The 19,803-nt window shown below is 46.3% G+C and overlaps 2 protein-coding genes across 3 annotated transcripts in view; both read left to right on the top strand.

Annotated features, from left to right (window-relative positions):
- LOC126402128 (uncharacterized) lies at positions 1-4,247 on the top strand. Its single transcript, XM_050063838.1, has 10 exons — positions 1-641; positions 1,225-1,398; positions 1,493-1,650; positions 1,782-1,980; positions 2,124-2,220; positions 2,980-3,151; positions 3,282-3,322; positions 3,400-3,544; positions 3,624-3,847; positions 4,164-4,247. The coding sequence occupies exons 1-10, from the start codon at positions 361-363 to the stop codon at positions 4,203-4,205; spliced, it is 1,533 nt and encodes a 510-aa protein (XP_049919795.1). The 5' UTR covers positions 1-360; the 3' UTR covers positions 4,206-4,247.
- Positions 4,248-7,589: 3,342 nt separating this feature from the next.
- fgd1 (FYVE, RhoGEF and PH domain containing 1) overlaps positions 7,590-19,803 on the top strand; it is a 34,360-nt gene continuing 22,146 nt past the window's right edge. Inside the window, exon 1 of one of the 2 annotated variants that reach the window (XM_050063836.1) lies at positions 7,590-8,572. In XM_050063836.1, coding sequence (XP_049919793.1) covers positions 8,398-8,572 — 175 coding nt within the window. In that variant the 5' untranslated portion in view covers positions 7,590-8,397. Of the gene's footprint in view, positions 8,573-17,062; positions 17,355-19,803 lie in introns of those variants that run through there. The other variant, XM_050063837.1, reaches the window with a different exon arrangement.

Below are 19,803 nucleotides of genomic sequence, written 5' to 3'. Positions count from 1 at the left end.
TCCTGTAACTCACCGTGTGTTACAGCACACAGGTACTCATGACGTCACATCACTGATTATTGATCACTGATCACAGTGTGACGCTCCATCAGGTCACATCAGACCGGGACTGCACCTTCCATGATGCACTGCTGCCACCTGCTGCCTGAGTGACGTCATGATATTAATGATCAGAGCTTTAATGAGCTTCAGTTTTTATCTCATTAAACTCTGGTTTGTTTTTAGTAAATATTATTTAAATGACGTCATTCATATTAAATCGTTTCATGCATACAGTTTGCACAAATCCTGACCTCTCGGTGACCTCTGACCTGCTCAAAATCTGGCTCTCTGATTGGCTGAGCAGACTGACAGGTGAAGATGGCGGCTCAGGTGTACGCGGTGCTGCTGCTGCTGCTGCTGCTCGGACTTTCGGCGGGTCCGGGTCTCTCCTCCTCCTCCTCCTCCTCCTCCTCCGATCCCGGTCCGGACTCTGAACGCGGCAGGATGCAGCTGCGGCGCGTGCAGGGCCTCGCCGCTCAGCCCAGGTACGGAGGATGTTGGGCGCGAGCTCTGGAGCACCTGGACACGCGCTGCAGGGACATGACGTCAGAAAGCCAGAGCCGGATCGCGCTGAGCTTCACCTTCTGTCACCTGAGCAGGTAAATCAGTCACAGCGAGGAGCTGATGAGCTGCTTCATGTGTGCACAGAGGACACGGGAATACTCATGAGGAGTATTGTACTCGAGTATTTCTCTCTGTGTGTCAGTGTGTGGCCCTCTGAGTGCTTTTCCTTTGGATAAATACTTCTTGCAGACATTTATTTATCCTGCTGGTGTTTGAGCTTGTTTCCAGTGACGTGTTACTGCAGTTAATGATCAGCTCCTCACCGAACACCACGTGACCTTTCAGGTTATTGATTTCCGTAATGGGTAATAAAAGTAATAATCATCATGACAATTATTGATTCATTACACACACTAAATAAGTTTATCATCAACTTAATTTTATTTCACTGAAAACGGTCAAATCCAGTTTTAAACATCAGAAGCATGTTTAATATTAATGTTAAATTATGATCAGTCAGAAAAACGTGTTGAAGACCTGGTTACGGTTACCGCACTGATGACGTCATGACTTTGACAGGTAGAAGGAAACAAACAGTTTGAAGTAAATCTGAATGTGTGTGTGTGTGTNTGTCTGTCTGTGTGTGTGTGTGTGTGTGTGTGTCTGTCTGTCTATCAGCTCAGGCAGAGATTTCCCATCATGCCCTGAGGGGTCAGAGGTCAGCAGGTGTACAGGTGCGATGGACGCTGTGGCCTTTAACACCTACACAGAGTTCTTCACCCACACACACTCCATCTGTCACTTCCTGCAGTCTGACGCCTGGCAGGGCCGAGCTGAGGACACCATGCACAGGTGAGACACACACAGGTAGCACCTGGACAGGTAACACACACAGGATATACAGGTAACAGGTGTGTGTGTGTGTGTGTGTGTGTGTGTGTGTCAGGTTAACAGAGAGTTCAGCAGGTGTAGCTGAGCAGCTTCAGTCCACCAGGCAGATGGCTGAGGACCTGATTGATGCCCAGACCGCTGCCTTACAGGCACAGCAGGAGATCCTGAACAATGGAGAGGAGCTGAGAGTCACCCTGAGAGACTCCACCCAGGGTAAACCAACAAGATGACAGACAGCCTGAGGTACATTACTCTGGGTATAAAACACACAGAGACACATAACCTTAGAGTCTGTCTGTCTGTCTGTCTGTCTGTCTGTCCGTCCCTCTCCACCCGTCTGTCAGGTCTGCGGTCGGTGTTCTCGGAGCTCAGCAGTGTCTCCAGGGAGCAGCAGGTGGCGCTGTCCGAACTCTTCAACAGAGTTTCCTTCCTGCAGAGTTTCCTGCTGATGGAGGCTCACAGTCTGAGCTCCTGCTGCTACAACGCTGCTGCTCTCTGCACCGCCTTCCTCATCACCTCCACCCAACGCTCCTCCAGAGCCAGGTAACTCCTCCTCCTCACCTCCTCCCTCAGCCAGGTAACTCCTCCTCATAGGGAACTGGGCTGTCAGTCTTTGAGTCACTTAATTATTCAGTTTTGTGCTTAATTGTGTGTGTGTGTGTGTGTGTGTGTGTGTGTTTGTTTAGGCTGGTGTTGTTGAGTTTGGTGTGTTTAAACTTCTATCTGGAGAGGAAGATCTACCACTTTGTGATAAACTCTGATCATCCTGAACACAAACACATGGTCAGTATGTTACACCTGACACACACTCTGCACCTGACACACTCTCTACACCTGACACACTCTCTACACCTGACACATATTCTACACCTGACACACACTCTGCACCTGACACACTCTCTACACCTGACACACTCTCTACACCTGCTACACCTGACACACACTCTGCACCTGACACACTCTCTACACCTGACACACTCTCTACACCTGACATACACTCTCCACCTGACACACACTCTGCACCTGACACACACTCTGCACCTGACACACTCTCTACACCTGACACACACTCTACACCTGACACACTCTCTACACCTGACACACACTCTGCACCTGACACACATTCTACACTCTAGTTTTGCTCAAGTGCTTGTCAATACAAATCTGTGCTTTTCATTAGTGTCCGAGCCCCATTTTAACATCACATTTTGTATCCCCATGTGCACTGCAGTGCCAAAAAAAAAAAACCAGCTAACTAGCTACATAACACAATACCACAGCTAGAAACCAACATGTATGATTGGTTGGAGCTTCACTGTGTTATTAGAGCCCTAAAAAAGTCAAATTTGTAGCGTATCATGCCCGACGAGTCAGTTTGTAGCTTCATTTAAAAATGACTTGTAGCCTGTTGCTGTGTCACTTGTAGTGTGATCACAGCTTCACACCTGTCAGGTGAGCTTGTGAAGTGTCCTGCAGTCACTGTGTGTCGTTATAATCTGTGTGTGTGGGTGTGTGTGTGTGTGTGTGTGTGTGTGTGTGCAGGAGCTGGTCAGTGGGTATGTGAGTGTGTTGCGGCGCTTCATGGTGTGTGTTGGAGTGTGTGTCCTGCTGTGTGTGTGTGTTAGGTACAGAGACCCCCTGCAGCAGAGTCTGCAGGTGCTGCAGCAGCTCAGAGAGACACAGAGGAGCCTGCAGGAGGCGCTGCAGCACGCAGGTGAGTCCAGATCAACACAGACACTTCAACACAGTGTGAGCACAGCAGCACCTGGTGGACAGTAGAGGAACTGCAGCTCTGATTGAGTCTGTCTGTCTGTCTGTCTGTCTGTCTGTCTGTCTGTCCGCAGAGAGTTTGGGGAATCAACCGAAGAATCAGCCGCCACTGAAGGTGAGAACAGAAGTGATGTCACAGAGCAGAGAGGTTACTTCCTGTAACATCAGCCTGACCAATCACATCTCTTCCAGAGGTCAGAGGGCAGCAGAAGAGAGGAGGCGCTAAGGAGGAGAGAGGAGATCAAAAGAGGAGAAAAAGAAGTGGAGGAGGAGGAGTGCAGCACACTGGTGTCTCCGCCCACAGACAACTCAGACCTGTCTCACCTCACACACATCGGTCGGTACCTGTCTCACCTCTGTGTCCACATACTTTCAGCCATGTTGGCGTGAGCATAGTGAGTGTGTTTGTCCTGCAGGTTGGCGCACCAACAGTTTTCTCAGCAGCACAGTGAACAGCTCCGCAGCTGACGTCACCCAGAAGCCGTACGTTACCCACAATGCCTCAGTGCTCAGTCCCACGACCCAGAAGGCCTCAGTGAGTCCAGGCAGGCGTCCTCGTCGCTCCTCTTCCTCCCGCCTCCCATCCACCTCCTCCTCCTCCTCCCCTCTGGTCTACAGCATCCTGGTGGAGGATAAACAGGTACCTCTGATCTGATTATTGATTATTGATGATGTAAAACAGCGACACTGCACTTCACTGTTAATGTGTTCAGCTCTGACATCACAGTGGTGGGCGGGGCTTCAGAGATGTCTGACACGTATCACATCACAGTGTGTCATTTTAAACAATCAGACCTTTTATTATACAGATCTTCTTAGCGTCACCGTGGTAACCACAGGTGTCACCAATCAGGACTTAAATCTGGAGAAAAAGAGATGTAATGTCTTCATGACCTCTGACCTCTGCTCTTCTCTTCTGTCCTGTGTTTATCCTCATCTTCCTCCTGATTGGTCAGCCTCGTTACAGCCTGAGGAGCCGACGCTCAGAGACTCATTGAAGGAACGTCACACTTTGTTCTTTCTCTGCTGTAAATTTTAAACAGATGTTTTTTCTGAATTTAAATAAAAACTGAATTTTAGATTTTGAACAGACACGTGTGAAACTGGTGTTCAGACACGAGACAAATTTAATTGAGTGGAAGCTGCAGCTTCAGTTAGAGAAGACGACATCATCTCATCTCAGTGATAATGCACAGAAATATTTAACCCTTAAAGATCGCCTGCAGCAGGTGACTGATAGAAACACTTAAGTTTTGTTTGTTACTGAAGGAATGATGAGATGTAAAAGTTACATCATCTTTATTGTGTCTGTGAGAGAGGACAGTTACACTCTGAGTCTGATATTATAACACTAATGATAATAACAATAATAATGATAATAATCACTGCAGGTGTTTAGTACAAACCTTTTTCTTCAATGAGTCAAAATGAACTTGAACAGAAGAGAACTGAAGAAGAAGAGTTAAGTCCAAGAAACTTTATTACCATTTGCAGTATTTTATTTGGCAGCGTGGCTCTGTTCTGGGGCCTCTCTGCCCTTCCATGAGCCTACATGGAAAGCCTAAGGCAGAGAGAGCAGCAGCAAAGACCTCACGAGAACAGAACAGAGCAGCATAGATGACAAACAGAAATGACATTGATAAGTCAGACACAGCATGAAAAGGAGGAGCTGGGGTGGAGACAGGGTGCGAATCAGCAACAGTAGGCAGGCCAGAGCAGTTTAAATAGGGCGCCCTGAATGAGATTTGCCAGTTGACCTATGGCTAAGTCCCGCCCTCAAACGCAATGAGCCAATCAGTGCGTATAGCCATTCCCATACACTGGGACATTCTCTGCCTGGACGTCCATTGAAATGCATTACAGAAAGTCAGTTTGTTCGGTTTTATGAGCTTTTTCTGAGATTTGAAGTTTAAAAATGGTCAAACGGTGTGCATGGGGTACATGCAACTCTGACACAAGGTATCCTGAGAGGCTGGGCGACCAGGTGTATTTTTTACACTTTAAACCACATCTCAACCGAGAAAAGTGTCTCCTTTGGATAAAGTTGTGTGGTAACGTTAGACCACAACATCAACTCAACGTGAATAAGATTAACAATGATGTCTACATCTGTTCTAAGGTAAGTCAACATTGTGTTTGAGGCAACATATTGTCACTTTGCTGGAAAGAAATATAAAGTTATCTTTAACATCTCTAGCTAACGTTAGCTAAAGTTAGCCTAACGTTAGCTCCTAGCTGCGTTGTTCATCATGTCACCTTGTTTGCTGGGAGTTCATTAGCCTATTTTGTTCTAGTTTTGTACTTTGGTGATCGTACATCATTGTTAGCTGTTGTCCAAAGGGCTCTAGTTAAGCTAACGTTAACTTCTGGAGCTTAGCTTCATTAACTTATCTGTAATGGCAGAGATAACAAAGGTTGGCAAACGTTATGCTGAATGATTCAGTGTAAATACTGTAGCACCAAACTAACGGAGAGACACTCTTGGTAAAGATGGTAAAAAGGCCGTTATCCTTTTCTCATATTCTGAGCCAAAAACCTTAACTTCAGTGGCACTTTAACTTGTTGTCTTTGATGGTGACGGCAACCAGATGCGGTTCACAAGCGTACACTGTGACCTGTAAATTTTGGCTTGTAATTTAAGCTTTTCATCGACCTTCTCAACAATAAAATGATGAATATATCCCTCCAATGCGTAGTTTAGGCCCTTTTGGTTACTTCTCAATGACATCTGATCGTTATGTCCCCAAAAATCATCAGTTGCCTCCTGTGAAATGCCGTGTACTGTGACACCTGCCATAGCGCCGCTCACTGAATGATGATAGTTTGTCCGAGTGAGTGGAGGGGGCGTGGCTTAGCCATAGGTCAGTTGGTTTCATAGAAAGGAATCATGTGATCGATCAGCTGACTCCCTCCATCAATCAGCTGATCCATCAGTTGATTGTGCTGCTTGAGATCAGCTGATGTAGCTGGGATGTGAGCTGAGTTTGACGTCATGTCCTGCCTGAACTAACGCTGTGCTCAATAAGATGACGTCACAGTAAATTTATGACTCAGATTCTTGACAAACATAAAAAACAATACAGCAGCTGTTGGTGTTTCCACAGGTAGTTCATCTAATCTACAATATGAAAATGATATTTTATTAATACAAGCAAGCTGACCGACAAACAGGTTGTGATCTTGTAAATAACACCTGTGTTCTGGTGGTGGGTGATATTAGGCGATACAGGGTTATTAAAAGTGGCATGTTTTTAAGTAAGGGAAAGCAGTGTGTCATGATTAATGAGGTGAATAATCAATCTGATTAGGGAACAGCTGATGAGGACCAATTACAGTCTGAAAATGTAACATTAACCAATGCTGAGAATCTGATTTGACTAAAATATTAACATCCCTCGCCTGATCCCCTGTGAACTCTGTCTCTGTGTCAGAGGTCTGGATGCTGAGGTGTTGTCTCCTCCTCCCTTCTTTTCTTTCTCATGTTCATTTGCTCTTTCAATGAGACATCACTACTGTGTCGTATTAAAGAAGTCAGGCTCTAACGTACTTTGTGCATTGAACGTCTGCAGACAGCTACAGTCACACGGATGCACACGCAGTTTCATTCATAGTACAGTTGGGGTCAGACTGAGCTTACTGTCCTCCTGCTGCTGACAGCAGGTGAAAGTGAAGACGCTGCTGTGTCTGGAGCGAGTTGTTTGAGTCCAGGCAACACAAGGCAGTGGAGAAATAAAGAATAAATGCACTGAATGTGTTCACGACAACAGATTTTTGCTTGTACAGAGAGTTCTACCTTTGAGAGAGAAAAACAATCCCTGTTTAGGTGTCGATCCCGTTGACGCTGGGATCGATCTTCAAAATGAAAGCGTAGTATTGAGAGCATTGACATGATATCAATCAGCCCTCCCTTACTGTGTTCACCTGTCGGAGCGTCTCTGAGGTGAAGCAGAAGGTGTGGAGTCACATTAACTCAGACATGTTATAAACAAGTGTTCAAACTGTTGCTGCTGTGGATTCCTCCAGATCTGAAACGTCTTACTGAAGCAGCTGTGATATCTGAGGACAGACGAGGTTTGGAGCCCTCTGCTGGCTGAGACAGACTCCCATGATCCTTCAGTTTCATCTCTGCTACTTTAAACTGTCCCAAGTGTCAGAAAGTAAAATGTGTGATGAAGAGGAGGAGGAGGAGGATCAGCTGATGGAAAGAAAAGAGCAAAAACAAAAAGTGCTGCTGGAATTTTTCTCCACAGTTTTCCTTTTGCTTCAAATTTCAGCCTCAAAAAGAAAAAAAAAAGACGGAGAGAAAATGAGAAACAGACCACAGAGAGGAGGAGGAGGAGGAGGAGGAGGAGGAGGGGGGGAGCTGGTCTGGGATCAGATGTCTGGGTGAAGGAGGAGGAGGAGTTGTGGTGTCGGTCTGCAACTCAGATCAGATTTTCACACAAAAGCCTGAAGCTGCCGAGAGAGACGACCGACCAACTGTCCGTCCGTCCGTCTGTGAGAGCGTTTGGACAAACTGATGCTGGAGTGAAAGAATAAAACTCCTCTGAGGGAGGAAACGTGAAGCAGCAGCCGGAGGAGGAATGAGGGGAAAGTTGAAGGAAGAGTGAAGCAGCGTCTGTGTGGGAGCTGAGTCGGCACATTCTGGATTCTTCAGGAGGAAGAAACGTTTGATTTAATCAGAAAACACATCAAGTTATTCTTCACAGTTTGTTTGTGTCTGATCTGATCTCAGAGCAGTTTGATCGACAGGAAGCTGCAGCTGATCTGAGCAAAGAGTTTATTGTTAAATCTCTTCAGTTGGATTCTTCTGACTGATCTGATGGAGTGAGGGATCCTCTGAGGGGACGAGGAGATGGAGACGAGAGGATTTCTAAGTTTTCTGAAAGTGTGAGAGGAAGAGGAGAAGAGGGGAGGATGGGAGAAAGAGGGGGAGGATGAAGGAGGGGAGACACTGACCTCCACATGACCTCCATCAGAGAGCAAACAGACGGAGTTCTGCTGAAACAGACTTTATTTGATGTGATGAACTCTCTGAGGACTCGACTGTACAAACAGGAAGTGACTGATTCAGACAGAGACCTTCAGATTAAATGTCTCATTTCACAAAGTGTCAGTGAAACATGAACTAAACACACAGACTGACCTCTGACCTGCGGACAGGACCCTCGTACCTGTGCGGGCGTCGGCATGCAGCTGAACCGGCCTCGCAGCGCCCTGCTCGGGTTCAGCCTTCCTCCTCCTCCCCCGCCTCCTCCTCCGCCTCCTCCTCCCTCCTTCTCCAGTCAGTTCAGCACCATGAGGTTCTCCTACCACCTGAACACCTCAACAGCACCTCCCCACAACAGCGCCACCCACAGGACAGGTGAGTCCACTGCAGCTTCTGTGTGTCGGTTAATCAACTCAACATCAACACATCGTCACCTTCAAGGTGATATGTTGAACTTTATTTCCTCATCATTCCTACAGTGTACCTGAGCATTTAGAAGACGTGTACCTGAGCATTTAAATGAAATTCATTTCACTTTGAATTGTCCGAAAACTAAAGTGATTTACATGTACCCTTCATCATAGGACAGCGTCAGTTTTTGAGTGTAACGTTTGAATCTTCTGTGACAAGTTTAAAGAGGAGGAGCTGCAGAATGAACAGCTGTTGAAATGCCTCAGAAATAAACAGTGATAAGATGAAATTGCTTTAATGAAGCAACAGTGTCGCTTTTTACTGTGATACTTTTAAAATATTCTTCCAAAGGCGGCATGTGATGTATTATTTTATGGATCAAGTGTCAAATGAGGCGCTGAACGCATCATTAAACACGTTTTATATGATCGTGTACAGAGCCTGAAGCCGAAACCCTCAGACACAGAGAGCCTGACTCTGATGAACTGACTTGGTGGTTCAGCCCTCTGGTTGTTCTCCTGGTTTTTAGCTTTGACTTGTGAATCACTGAAAAAGACCAAACAGAGACAGTCGACTGACATCACACCTGTCTGACAGGTGATCATTCAGATCCTCTGATCAGTACAGAGAAAACGTGAACACAGACAGTTCCAGGGATCCAGTGAGGATGAAATGTGATGATTCAGGATCAGACAGCAGAGGTCACTCAGAGGTCAGAATGAAGCCGAATATCAAATGGCTGAATGTTTGAAAACGGATCCAGACCAAACCCAGACCAGAGGCCTGGACCATGAAGCAGGATTTGGGGTTAGCGAGGTAACTTCAGGGTTAACTCGACCGGGGTTGGTTGTGACACTTTTTACTCTTGTGTGACTCGCTCATCATCAAAACATCTGTCAATAATCGATCCTACATTAAATGGAAGCTTTAGGTTTCAGCTTGAAATGGGTATCACTTTTATTTTTACAACTTATTAACAGGAACATATTAACTTACTAACAAGAAGTGATTAAGCATCAGATACTCTGACACACTGTGATAACCAACCAAGAAAAATAGATTTAAAAAATGTGTAACTTTTTAGTTTTTAAGATAGAAACATCCAATAAGGTTTGAGATGAACACCACCTCTGTCATAATTAGTGTTTAAATCATGAATCTGAACCAGGTGATTGTTTGTTTGAATTGTTCTCTGTAATAAGAAGTAAAATGAATGAATTTACAGTGCTGAAAAAATCAAGCAGTTATTAAAGACATTGTTTTATAACAATTCATTATGAACATAAACGAAACATGAGATTGGAACAGATTAAACTCTGTCACAAAATGTCAAAGAGCCGAGGGTGAAGGATGAAACTGTTTAGATACATCATTGCTTTCTGATGAGGAACCAAAGTAAGAATGTGTGTGTGTGTGTGTGTGTGTGTGTGTGTGATCACTTTAACATGTTTGCCATGCTGACTGTCTTTCTATACTGATTTATCCTCGTCAACAAACAGGACCAGTAGTTGACTGACTTAAAAAGACAAACAGCCTTAACAGTGTCCAACATGTTTCTAACATGTAACCTGAGCAACCGTGACTGAGTCACTGCAGGCGATGGTCACACATGTGACAACCATCCCCTGCTGACCTCATGACAACCATTTTAAGCTAGCTACCACATGGCTTTAGCCGCTCGCTAAAAGTTGACTCAAATCAAAGCCGTTACGTTCGACTTTTTAATAAGTGTTTGATTTTGAAATGACTGATAATCTACAAGCTTTTAATACAAAAACATTAACATGAAAAATTACTCTGAGTATCTCCTCACCTCAGTGTTTTGTGTACGTTGCACAAAATGAGCAGGATGTCAGGCCAAATGTTTGATATCAACATGATGTCACAGCGCCCTCTAGTGTGGCTGGAATAAACACTGTGACAACCAACCCCGGTCTCCCCCACTACAAAGCCGGTTCTCTTTTTACCCGGATCAATCACCATGGTAACTGATGCTGAACAGATGAGCTGATCACAGCCTGTCATCACCCGACCTCTGACCAATCAGATCACTGACGAAAAAAGTCTCAGGTAAAGAAGGGGAGGCTGTATGTTACAGGTCAGTAAACTCATTTCATTGTTTCCACTGGTTTTAAATCAGAGCGTCTGACAAACAGATCGTTCACACACTGAACACACGATTTTAACTTCTGTGAAGTTAATTTTAGTCGCAGTGACAGTGTTGATATTTGACACTGACTCATCACTGCAGCTCAGAACAACATGAGACACCTGTGTGATGAGAACGAGGATAAAACACATCATATTTTATTGGTAAATTAATCCACACACTGTTAATCAGCTCCTGTTATTATAAATGACACATTTCAGTCAGACACACGTCGTCAGTCATGAACTCCTCTTTACTGCGGAAACAGTCTGGTGTTACTTTAAAGTGTTTATGTGACATATTCAGACGAGTTTCATCATCATCATCATCATCATCATCATCATCATCATCATCATCATCACACTAAACAGCAAAAAATACTCTGTGCTGATGTCACATACAGCTCAGTGATACCTGCAGGTAAACTAAGTCTCGGCCGAGGGTGATATTTTTTGGTAGTATTTTCAATGTTTCTATATTTTCCGTTATAAGATTTAAGAGTATTGTTTATGTCCAACACCACTGAGATTTTACTGTTGCAGTCGCACACACTCTCGGTAACGTTTCAGCTCATACGATATGATTCTTCTACTTCGTTCATGGTTCTGATGATGTCACTCATCAGTAACGTGCTCGTGGCTGAGAGGAAAACCCAGACTTGACTGAACTAGTTGATAACCAGCCTTGTAGTAACGGTCATCAGATGGCTGATGTGACGGGTTAGTGAAGCGATAATGAAAAGATATCCTGGGGAAGTTGAAGTGGCTTCAGTACAGGCCTCAGATCCAGATCCAGTCTGATCCAGATCCTGTTGTATCACTGCAGATCTCAGGTCTGTGTGTCAGTGTGTCTGATACAGACAGCCACCGCCAGTCTGAGTCAGAGTGTGTGTTTCTGTGTGTGTGTGTGTGTGTGTGTGTGTGTGTGTGTGTGTGTGTGTGTGTTGCTTCTGTAAATAAATGTGTTGTTTGTCGCTGAGCTTCCTGCAGACAGAAACATCCACAGGCAGAAATATGAGATGTGGTTTTATATCATCAGCTGTTTGTCTGTGATTTGATTTATTGTGACTAATTTGATATTTTACTGTGACCAGGTTGAAAACAGTGTTCAGATTTTTCTGAAAATTCTTAATGTTTTTGATCTTTTGTGGAAAACCAGAATATGTTTTAGATCTTAGTCCTCATGGTGTGAACAGGCAGGTCAGAGTCTGACAGAGAGACACTGCGACTGGACAATCAGAATCAGAAATATGTTATTGATCCTGGAGGAAACTGAACAGAACTCTCCGTAGTCGCATGTTTAAAGAAGGTTCAGGTTAATAACTATCAGGAGAAGCTGCAGCAGGCTGCGTGCACAGTCTGCACATGAGTCAGATCAATCATTGATGACTTCTGCCTCCTGTTTTTATTATTATTACAGAAAATATTCTGCATGTTCAATCAGCTCTTCATCAGGAGGAAGAGTCCGTCTGCAGGACAGAGACATCTGCCTTTATTTTGAAGGACATGAGATGATAAATACTCAGTTTTATATTTAATGTGAGATTTCCACAGACAGAGGAATAAAAAAGAGACAGACTTTAGTTGAACTGACAGTTTGGTTAAATATGGAGCGTGCTCACAGCTCAGTGTTTGAATATTGGGTCAAGTCAGCGAGCGCGGCAGGAAACCACAGACAACGTGGCAGAGACGGAGAGGGTCGGGTTTTTTATATAAAAGTACAGAAAACAAAGGAGTCTGTTCAGTTTCATATCATTATACTAACAGAGATGATGAAGCTGATGTTCAGGATTCTTCATCAGCACAGTTTTGTTTCTGCTGTTACATGTGGAGGGATTTTATTCTGAAAGGTTGAGCTCAGTAGTGTCAGGAAGTCTGAGCGTCATGTTGCCTCAGTTTAACGGCTGCGTCCGGACCTCTGCGTACACTATATGGACACAAGTATTCGAACACCTGACCATCACACCAACAGGGACTGTGATGACACTGTAGTCAAATACATCAACTTTAACATGGAGTCGGTCCCAGGGACTGTGATGACACTGTAGTCAAATACATCAACTTTAACATGGAGTCGGTCCCTTCTGCAGCTCCAACAGCTTCCTCTCTTCTTGGAAAGATTTCCACCAGATTTCTGAGTGTTTCTGTGGAATTTGTGCCGAGTCATTCTGTAGAGCACTGATGAGGTCAGGCACTGATGTTGGACGAGAAGGCCCAGCTCGCGATCTCCGTTCCAGTTCATCCCAAAGGTGCCCGATGGGGCTGAGGTCAGGGCTTTGTTCTTCCTCACCGAACTCATCAAACCATGTCTGTATAGTTGTTGCTTTGTGCACTGGGACACCGTCATGTTGGAGCAGAAAACGGCCGTCACCAAACTGTTGCCACAAAGGTGGAAGCATAGCATCGTCCAAAATGTCTTGGTGTGCTGAAGCATTAAGATCGTCCGTCACTGGAGACAAGGGGTCGAGCCCAAACCCTGAACAACAGCCCATCGTCCCTCCTCCACCAGGCGGGTAACGTTCTCCCAGCAGACTCGCCCATCTGACTGCCAAACAGTGAAGCGTGATTCGTCGCTCCACAGAACACGTGTCCACTGCTCCACAGTCCAGTGTCAGTGTGCTTTACACCACTCCACCCAACGCTTGGCGTTGGACTTGGTGATGTGAGGCTTGCGTGCAGCTGCTCGGCCATGGAGACTCGTTCCATGAAGCTCCCGCCGCACAGTTTTTGTGCTGACATTAACGCCAGTGGAAGCTCAGAACTCTTCAGCTGTGGGATCAGCAGAGCGTTGGTGACTTTTACGCACCGTGCACCTCAGCAGTCCTTGACCCCGCTCTGTGATTTTACGTGGCTGAGCTGCTGTTGTTCCTAAATGCTTCCACTTTCTAATAATATCACTCACAGCTGACTGTTGAATATCCAGCAGGGGAGAAGATTCACAAACCGTCTTGTTTCAAAGGTGGCGTCCGATCACAGTACCACGCCTGAAGTCACTGAGCTCCTCAGAACGACCCGGTTTGTATCACAAATGTTTGCAGATGCAGACTGCATGGCTCGCTGCTTGATTTTATTCACCTGTGGCAACAGGTCTGATTGAAACACCTGAATTCAATGATTTACAGGTGTGGCCAGATACTTTTGTCCATATAGTGTATGTCCAGTGTTTTAGTCGTATCAGTCGGGTACCTGTGTTTGTGTTGACACGCTGACGAGATGTGTGATGATCAGATATGTTTCATTCTCCTCCCAAAAATATAAAGCTGAAGGCGACACGTAGCTGAGAACTGATGAAGTGTGTTACTCACTGTGATGAGTGTCATGATCAGACATGTTTTATTACCACAGTAAATAATCTACCAGCTGTTTGTTTGTTGTATCACGACGGCAGCAGAAATAAGAAACGACCTGAAAACGATCAAAGTGTTTCAGTTAAAACACAAAACTGTTATTAAACTAACAGACACTGAACGGTTCTGTCAACCAAACCTCTGAGCTCTGCAGGAACAATATCCACAAGCTAACAGGCTAACAAGCTAACAGGCTGACGAGCCAAGTCACGTCGAGTCTGGTCGAACTGATTACATGTGGTTGATTAGAGTCTGATTGAGTTTGTGGTCAGTGTGTTGTTTCATAAAGACCTGGTCCTGGTCCTGGTGAGTTTTCAGTCTGAGGATGTGAAGAGTTTCTGCTGTCCTGATGTCTCAACAGTCATGTCACACAGCATCATGTGTGAGAAACACACAACAAACATGTGACACATTTACACGTGAAGCATCTGGATGAAAAACGTCCCAACACGTGTGAAGTCAGTGAAGTGGTCTTGGTGTCCTGCCGCCCCCTCCTCCCAGCATGCCGTGCAGCAGCAGGACATGTAGATATGAATGAAGAGCTGAAGGTTAAAAATAGATGACAGACTCAGCTGCTGAACAGGAAACACAAATTACTGCTGCTGAGACCTCCTGCTGACACACACACACACACACACACACACACTGACACACTGACACAGTGGAATCTACTCTACTGTACAGATTCTACTGTTGTTTGTGTAGTTTTTACTGTTATTAAAGTTTCTACTGAAACACAACTGTTGTAAGGTGTTAACAGTTGTCAGTATCTCCACATGTCGGCGTCCTGCTGTCAGACTGTATCAGACACATAATCATGTCGCAGGTTTGATTCCAGCAGAACCTTCGTTACATGTTTCTCTCGTCTCAGTTTTAAAACAGACGAACAGCTGAACTCTGTACAAAGACACATCAAGGACACACACACACACACACACACACACACACATGTCCCGGGGGGATGGACCAGCGAGCTTGTCTCTGTTTGGGTCAGTGGGTCGCTCACTGTTGCTCTGGGGGAGGGGAGCTGTGTGTGTGTGTGTGTGTGTGTGTGTGTGTGAGAGGTCAGAGGTCAGCCTGTAGTTTTATCTCCTCCCCTGCCAGATGATAACAGGGTGTGTTTGTTTTTCCTTCACTCAGACGTGTTGAAGTGTTTGGGTGCGTTTGTTTCCGGCCATATAAAGAACAGAGGGGTGGAGTTTAACTGTTGCTCATCACTGACAGTTCAGTAACCTGAGGGTGCGTTTGATTTGTGGAGTGTGTTTGTTTCAGGTAACACTGACTGGTGTGGGTGTGTTTGATTCAAACTTAGACACTGAAGAAGTGGCGGAACGTTTGTTTTGATCACCCTGTCTGTCTGTCTGTCTGTCTGTCTGTGGGCTCCACAGGTTCAGCAGCTTCTGTCTGTCTGTCTGTCTGTCTGTGGGCTCCACAGGTTCAGCAGCTCCTAACAGGGGTGTGTTTGATTGGTCGTCTTGTCCCAACCCAGCTGTGGGGTGGAGTTAGATGCGGTATCTCTGCTGTCCTCTGATCAGGAGCGCTTGTTTTGCTGCAGGGAGCAGCCCAATGAGCATTTCATTTATAACATTGTGATGATGCGTTTCTAATCATTAGAAACGATCTGTAATTAATGTTATTTCTTCTGATTCTGATGAACCCTCTTTATTTATGAGTCGTGTCATGTGACTGTGCTCAGACTGGCCTCTGTGGATGATTTTCACTGTGTGAGGCCACACTTTGCTGTCCAACACCTCTCCTTCCTGGTGGGCTTTTAATTTGAAAAACCGGCAGGAAGTGTTGAGTTTCATTAAAGGGATAGTGCGCCCAAAAATGAAAATTCAGCCATTATCTACTCACCCATATGCCGAGGGAGGCTCAGGTGAAGTTTTAGAGTCCTCACATCACTTGCAGAGATCCGAGGGGAGAGGAGGTAGCAACACAACTCCACCTAATGGAGGCTGACGGCGCCCCAGATTCAAACGTCCAAAAACACATAATTGAAACCACAAAATATCTCCATACTGCTCGTCCGTAGTGATCCAAGTGTCCTGAAGCCCCGACATAAAAAGTTGTTTGGAAAAACCTCATTTGAACTCTGTTTTTAGCCTCATTGTAGCCTGTAGCTCTGACTGCCTCTCTGTGCACCGCGCTCACGTGTGCGCGCTTGTGCGAGACCACATGAAACACACACACATGAAGGCGGGCTAAAAACAGAGTGTTGGCTTGGTGTGTCAGGGCCTTAAACGCCTGCACGGTGTCGACAGAAACATGTGACGTCATGAACATCCACCCAGGAAGTTTGACTCTTGAGTATCTTTCTAACTTTACTGAACTGTTTGAGGCCGGCGGCTGCTGTCCCGTCTCCTCAGGGCTGCACACTGACACTGAGTCTGCTGGTGGCGCTGTTTAGAAACACGTGTTTTAAGCTCAGATTTGGTTTTGTTGTGTTTCTCTGCACATGATGTGTCCAAGGACCACAGATGATTTCTGTTTGTACAGTCTCTGTCTGATATATGGTGTCGCCCCCCCCCTCCCTCACAAATAACGAACAGTCCCTAAAAGCATCACCGAGCACTCAGACACACAGAGTCCTCACATCATCTGACTGGACCTCAGCAGCTCTGTGTACTGTATGGATATATACTGTATATGTATCAGTCTGTATGTGTGTGTGTGTGTGTGTGTGTGTGTGTGTGTGTGTGTGTGTGTGCGTGCGTGTGTGTGATCACGTGATCAGATTTCTTCAGTTTGTCAGTCTGATCATTTTCACACATCCACTGTCACCACTGCTCTCTCTCCCACTCTCTCTAATCTGTTGTCATGGAAACCAAAATGGAGGAGAGAGAGAGAGAGAGAGAGAGAGAGAGAGAGAGAGAGAGAGAGAGAGATAGACCCCCCCCCTCCCCCTCCTCTCTCTGCCGCCGCCCGCCGCTCACACACACCGGGCTGCCCTCTGAAGCAGACCGAGCGGATCTCCCTCCTCTTCGGTGCAGCAGCAGCTGTCGGTGTGTGTCCGCCGGTCAGTGGGTCCGAACCGTCCCGCTGCAGTCCGGTCGGTCGGTGTGTGGCAGTGTGTGTGTGGCAGTGTGTGTGTGAGTGTGTGTGAGTGTGTGTGTGGAGCTGACCCGGTTTCTTCTCCGTGCCGTGGACCGGGAGAGCCGCTCTCCCGCTCTCCGCACCAACAGTCTCTTTAATGACCGGATTTGTGTTTTGCTGCGCGATGTACATGGACAGAAGCAGCCTGACCAGAGGTGAGTCTCACTGCAGCAACATCTGCAGCAACATCTGCACCCACACATACCTGCTGCTGCTGCTGCTCAGCACCGCTGCACCAGCACGCGCACACACGGGCGCGCGCCCCGCTGCAGCCTCCATCACAGCACCGCACCTTGTTCTGACGGTGTGTGTTAATGTGTGTGTAAAGATGTAGATTCATAATAATCCTGGTGGTGGAGGAGGTGAAGGGGGGAGGGGTGGTGGAGGGGGGTGGGAATGACATACGCGCGCTCATACACGGTGTCGTGCACGCGCACACACTGACCGACATCTCGCCGCAGTGAATGTAGGCTAGTATGGCTGCATGATACTGCGTCTGCTGCCAGATGTGTCTGAGCTGCCCGCTCTGTCACGTGACACATCAGTATCAGTAATCAGATTACTGATCGATAACCTGCTGCATGTTTCATCTCATCAGACCGTGTGTGTGTGTGTGTGTGTGTGTGTGTGTGTGTGTGTGTGTGTGTGTGTGTGAGTGTTGATTGGTTATAAATATGGACGCTGGTTGGAGGCTGATGTGGATGAACAGCAGGATGGAGGTGCTGTCTGTCTGTCTGTCTGTCTGTCTGTCGGTACTATTGGTTTGTTTCTGCAGACAGACGGACACACACCCCCTGCCCCGCCCCCCCTCCACCACACACACACACACACACACACACACACACACAGGGAGCAGAATCTCCTCATGTTAACCCTTCAGACACCGTCACTGATGGAGGTGAATCTGCAGATGCTGCATCAGCGACACGCTGTCGTGTCTGTTTCTGACATTATAATCGTCTCCTCGTCTCCACCCGTAGACCTGGTGGTGTAGTGGAGGGTATACGCGGGTATACAGGGCACAACCCCACCTCCTTTCCTGACTGTTTACAGGATCCTCATCTATAAGTCAGAAAGACACTGGAATATATAAATCCACCTCCCCCTCAGTAACCTCCCCATCTACCTGGAAATACACCCATCTTGTCAACAACCGCTACATCACTGCATAGACCTCGTCTCCACCCATAGACCTGATCTCGAACTGTAGACCTCGTCTTCACCTGCAAACCTGATCTCGATCTGTAGAAGTCATCTCCACTTGTCGACCTCGTCTCTACCTTTAGACCTGGTTTCCACCTGTAGACCACGTCTTCACCCGTACACCTTGCCTCCATGTGTAGAAATTGGCTTCAATTATAGACCTCATCTCTACCTGTAGACTTACCTGCACACAAAGACCTGGTCTCCAGGAACCTGGTTTTACTGCAACAGAAAGCTTCAGATTCATATCAAATCATTCATCTGGATGTTCAGTCTGCCCTAAAAGACCCAGAAAACATCACCTCCAAACAGACCCCCTAAAATCTCCCCAGGGTCACTGGAACCACCAAAGAGAACGCAGTAACCACCAGAACTTCCCAAGAAATGAGGAGAATCACTTAAAAAACCTGCTGAACATCCTCCATCACCACCAAGACCCCAAAACCGTGGATACTGAAGGGCCCCTCAACCACCGCAGTGACCATCAGAACCTCCTAATGGACCTCTGAAACATCCCCAATAGTGGCTAGAACCTTCTAAAGAATAACTAGAACCACTAAAATGACCCTGACACCTTCTCTGCTGTCACCTCAAGCCCATTAACGCTGAAAACACTGCTTCTGCAGCACCGCAGTGCATCATATGATGTGCGTCAAGTGCTGCCCCGAGCACCACTAGGAAGATGTTTCACAGTTCTCACTGCTTTTATTAAAAGATCTGATTTCCTCTCACCACCTCTGCTTTAGATGAAACCATGAGAGCTGTGGCTCACCAGGAAGTATCTGTTCTTCCATTGACGAGATCATGGGTCGTAGAGTTTGAGATACTTCTCAACCTCAGCTACTTGGCCCTACTCATCTGCTCTTCAACACACAGGTAGTGAGAGGTGAGGAGAGGAGAGGAGCTACCATGGGAGCAGAGAAGAGGAGGTGCTAGGACACATTCTCACTCCAACCTCATCAATATATTAACATTTGGTCATTGACTTTCCACGTCCACATATGACATGCAAGGTACCCACGGTGTGTTGGTTGTTGACATTCTGGTTGGGTTTAGGAAAAAAGAACAGGGTTTGGCTTTACAGTCTTACAGAAAGTGAACATTCACCTCCCGGGTGGAAGTCCGTGGTTGTTGGATGAACCTGAACAGTATCCACATTAACATCTTCAGCTCAGTTCAGACCAAAGATTCACAATGAAACGAGTTGAAACAAACTACTGTCAACGCTTTGTTCTGTAACATTGTAAAAAGCTGCCGGTTGACAGGAAGTGACCACCATGAGACGGCGTATCATCTCTAGTCAACGACTCTCTGTGCTTCTGATCTGTAACGTCGACAGGAAGTGACCGCCATGAGACGGCGTATCATCTCTAGTCAACGACTCTCTGTGCTTCTGATCTG

Source organism: Epinephelus moara, chromosome 16, assembly GCF_006386435.1.
Source record: "Epinephelus moara isolate mb chromosome 16, YSFRI_EMoa_1.0, whole genome shotgun sequence".
NCBI lineage: Eukaryota > Metazoa > Chordata > Actinopteri > Perciformes > Serranidae > Epinephelus > Epinephelus moara.
Note: the sequence above shows the minus strand (reverse complement) of the source record. Positions and strands in the feature narration are given on the sequence as shown.

Excerpts from the sequence above, each read along its gene's own strand:
- LOC126402128 (XM_050063838.1), top strand. The coding sequence starts at position 361 with ATGGCGGCTCAGGTGTACGCGGTGCTGCTGCTGCTGCTGCTGCTCGGA. Across the intron at positions 642-1,224 it reads ACCTTCTGTCACCTGAGCAG|CTCAGGCAGAGATTTCCCAT; the intron begins GTAAATCAGTCA and ends TCTGTCTATCAG. Across the intron at positions 1,981-2,123 it reads CAACGCTCCTCCAGAGCCAG|GCTGGTGTTGTTGAGTTTGG; the intron begins GTAACTCCTCCT and ends GTGTTTGTTTAG.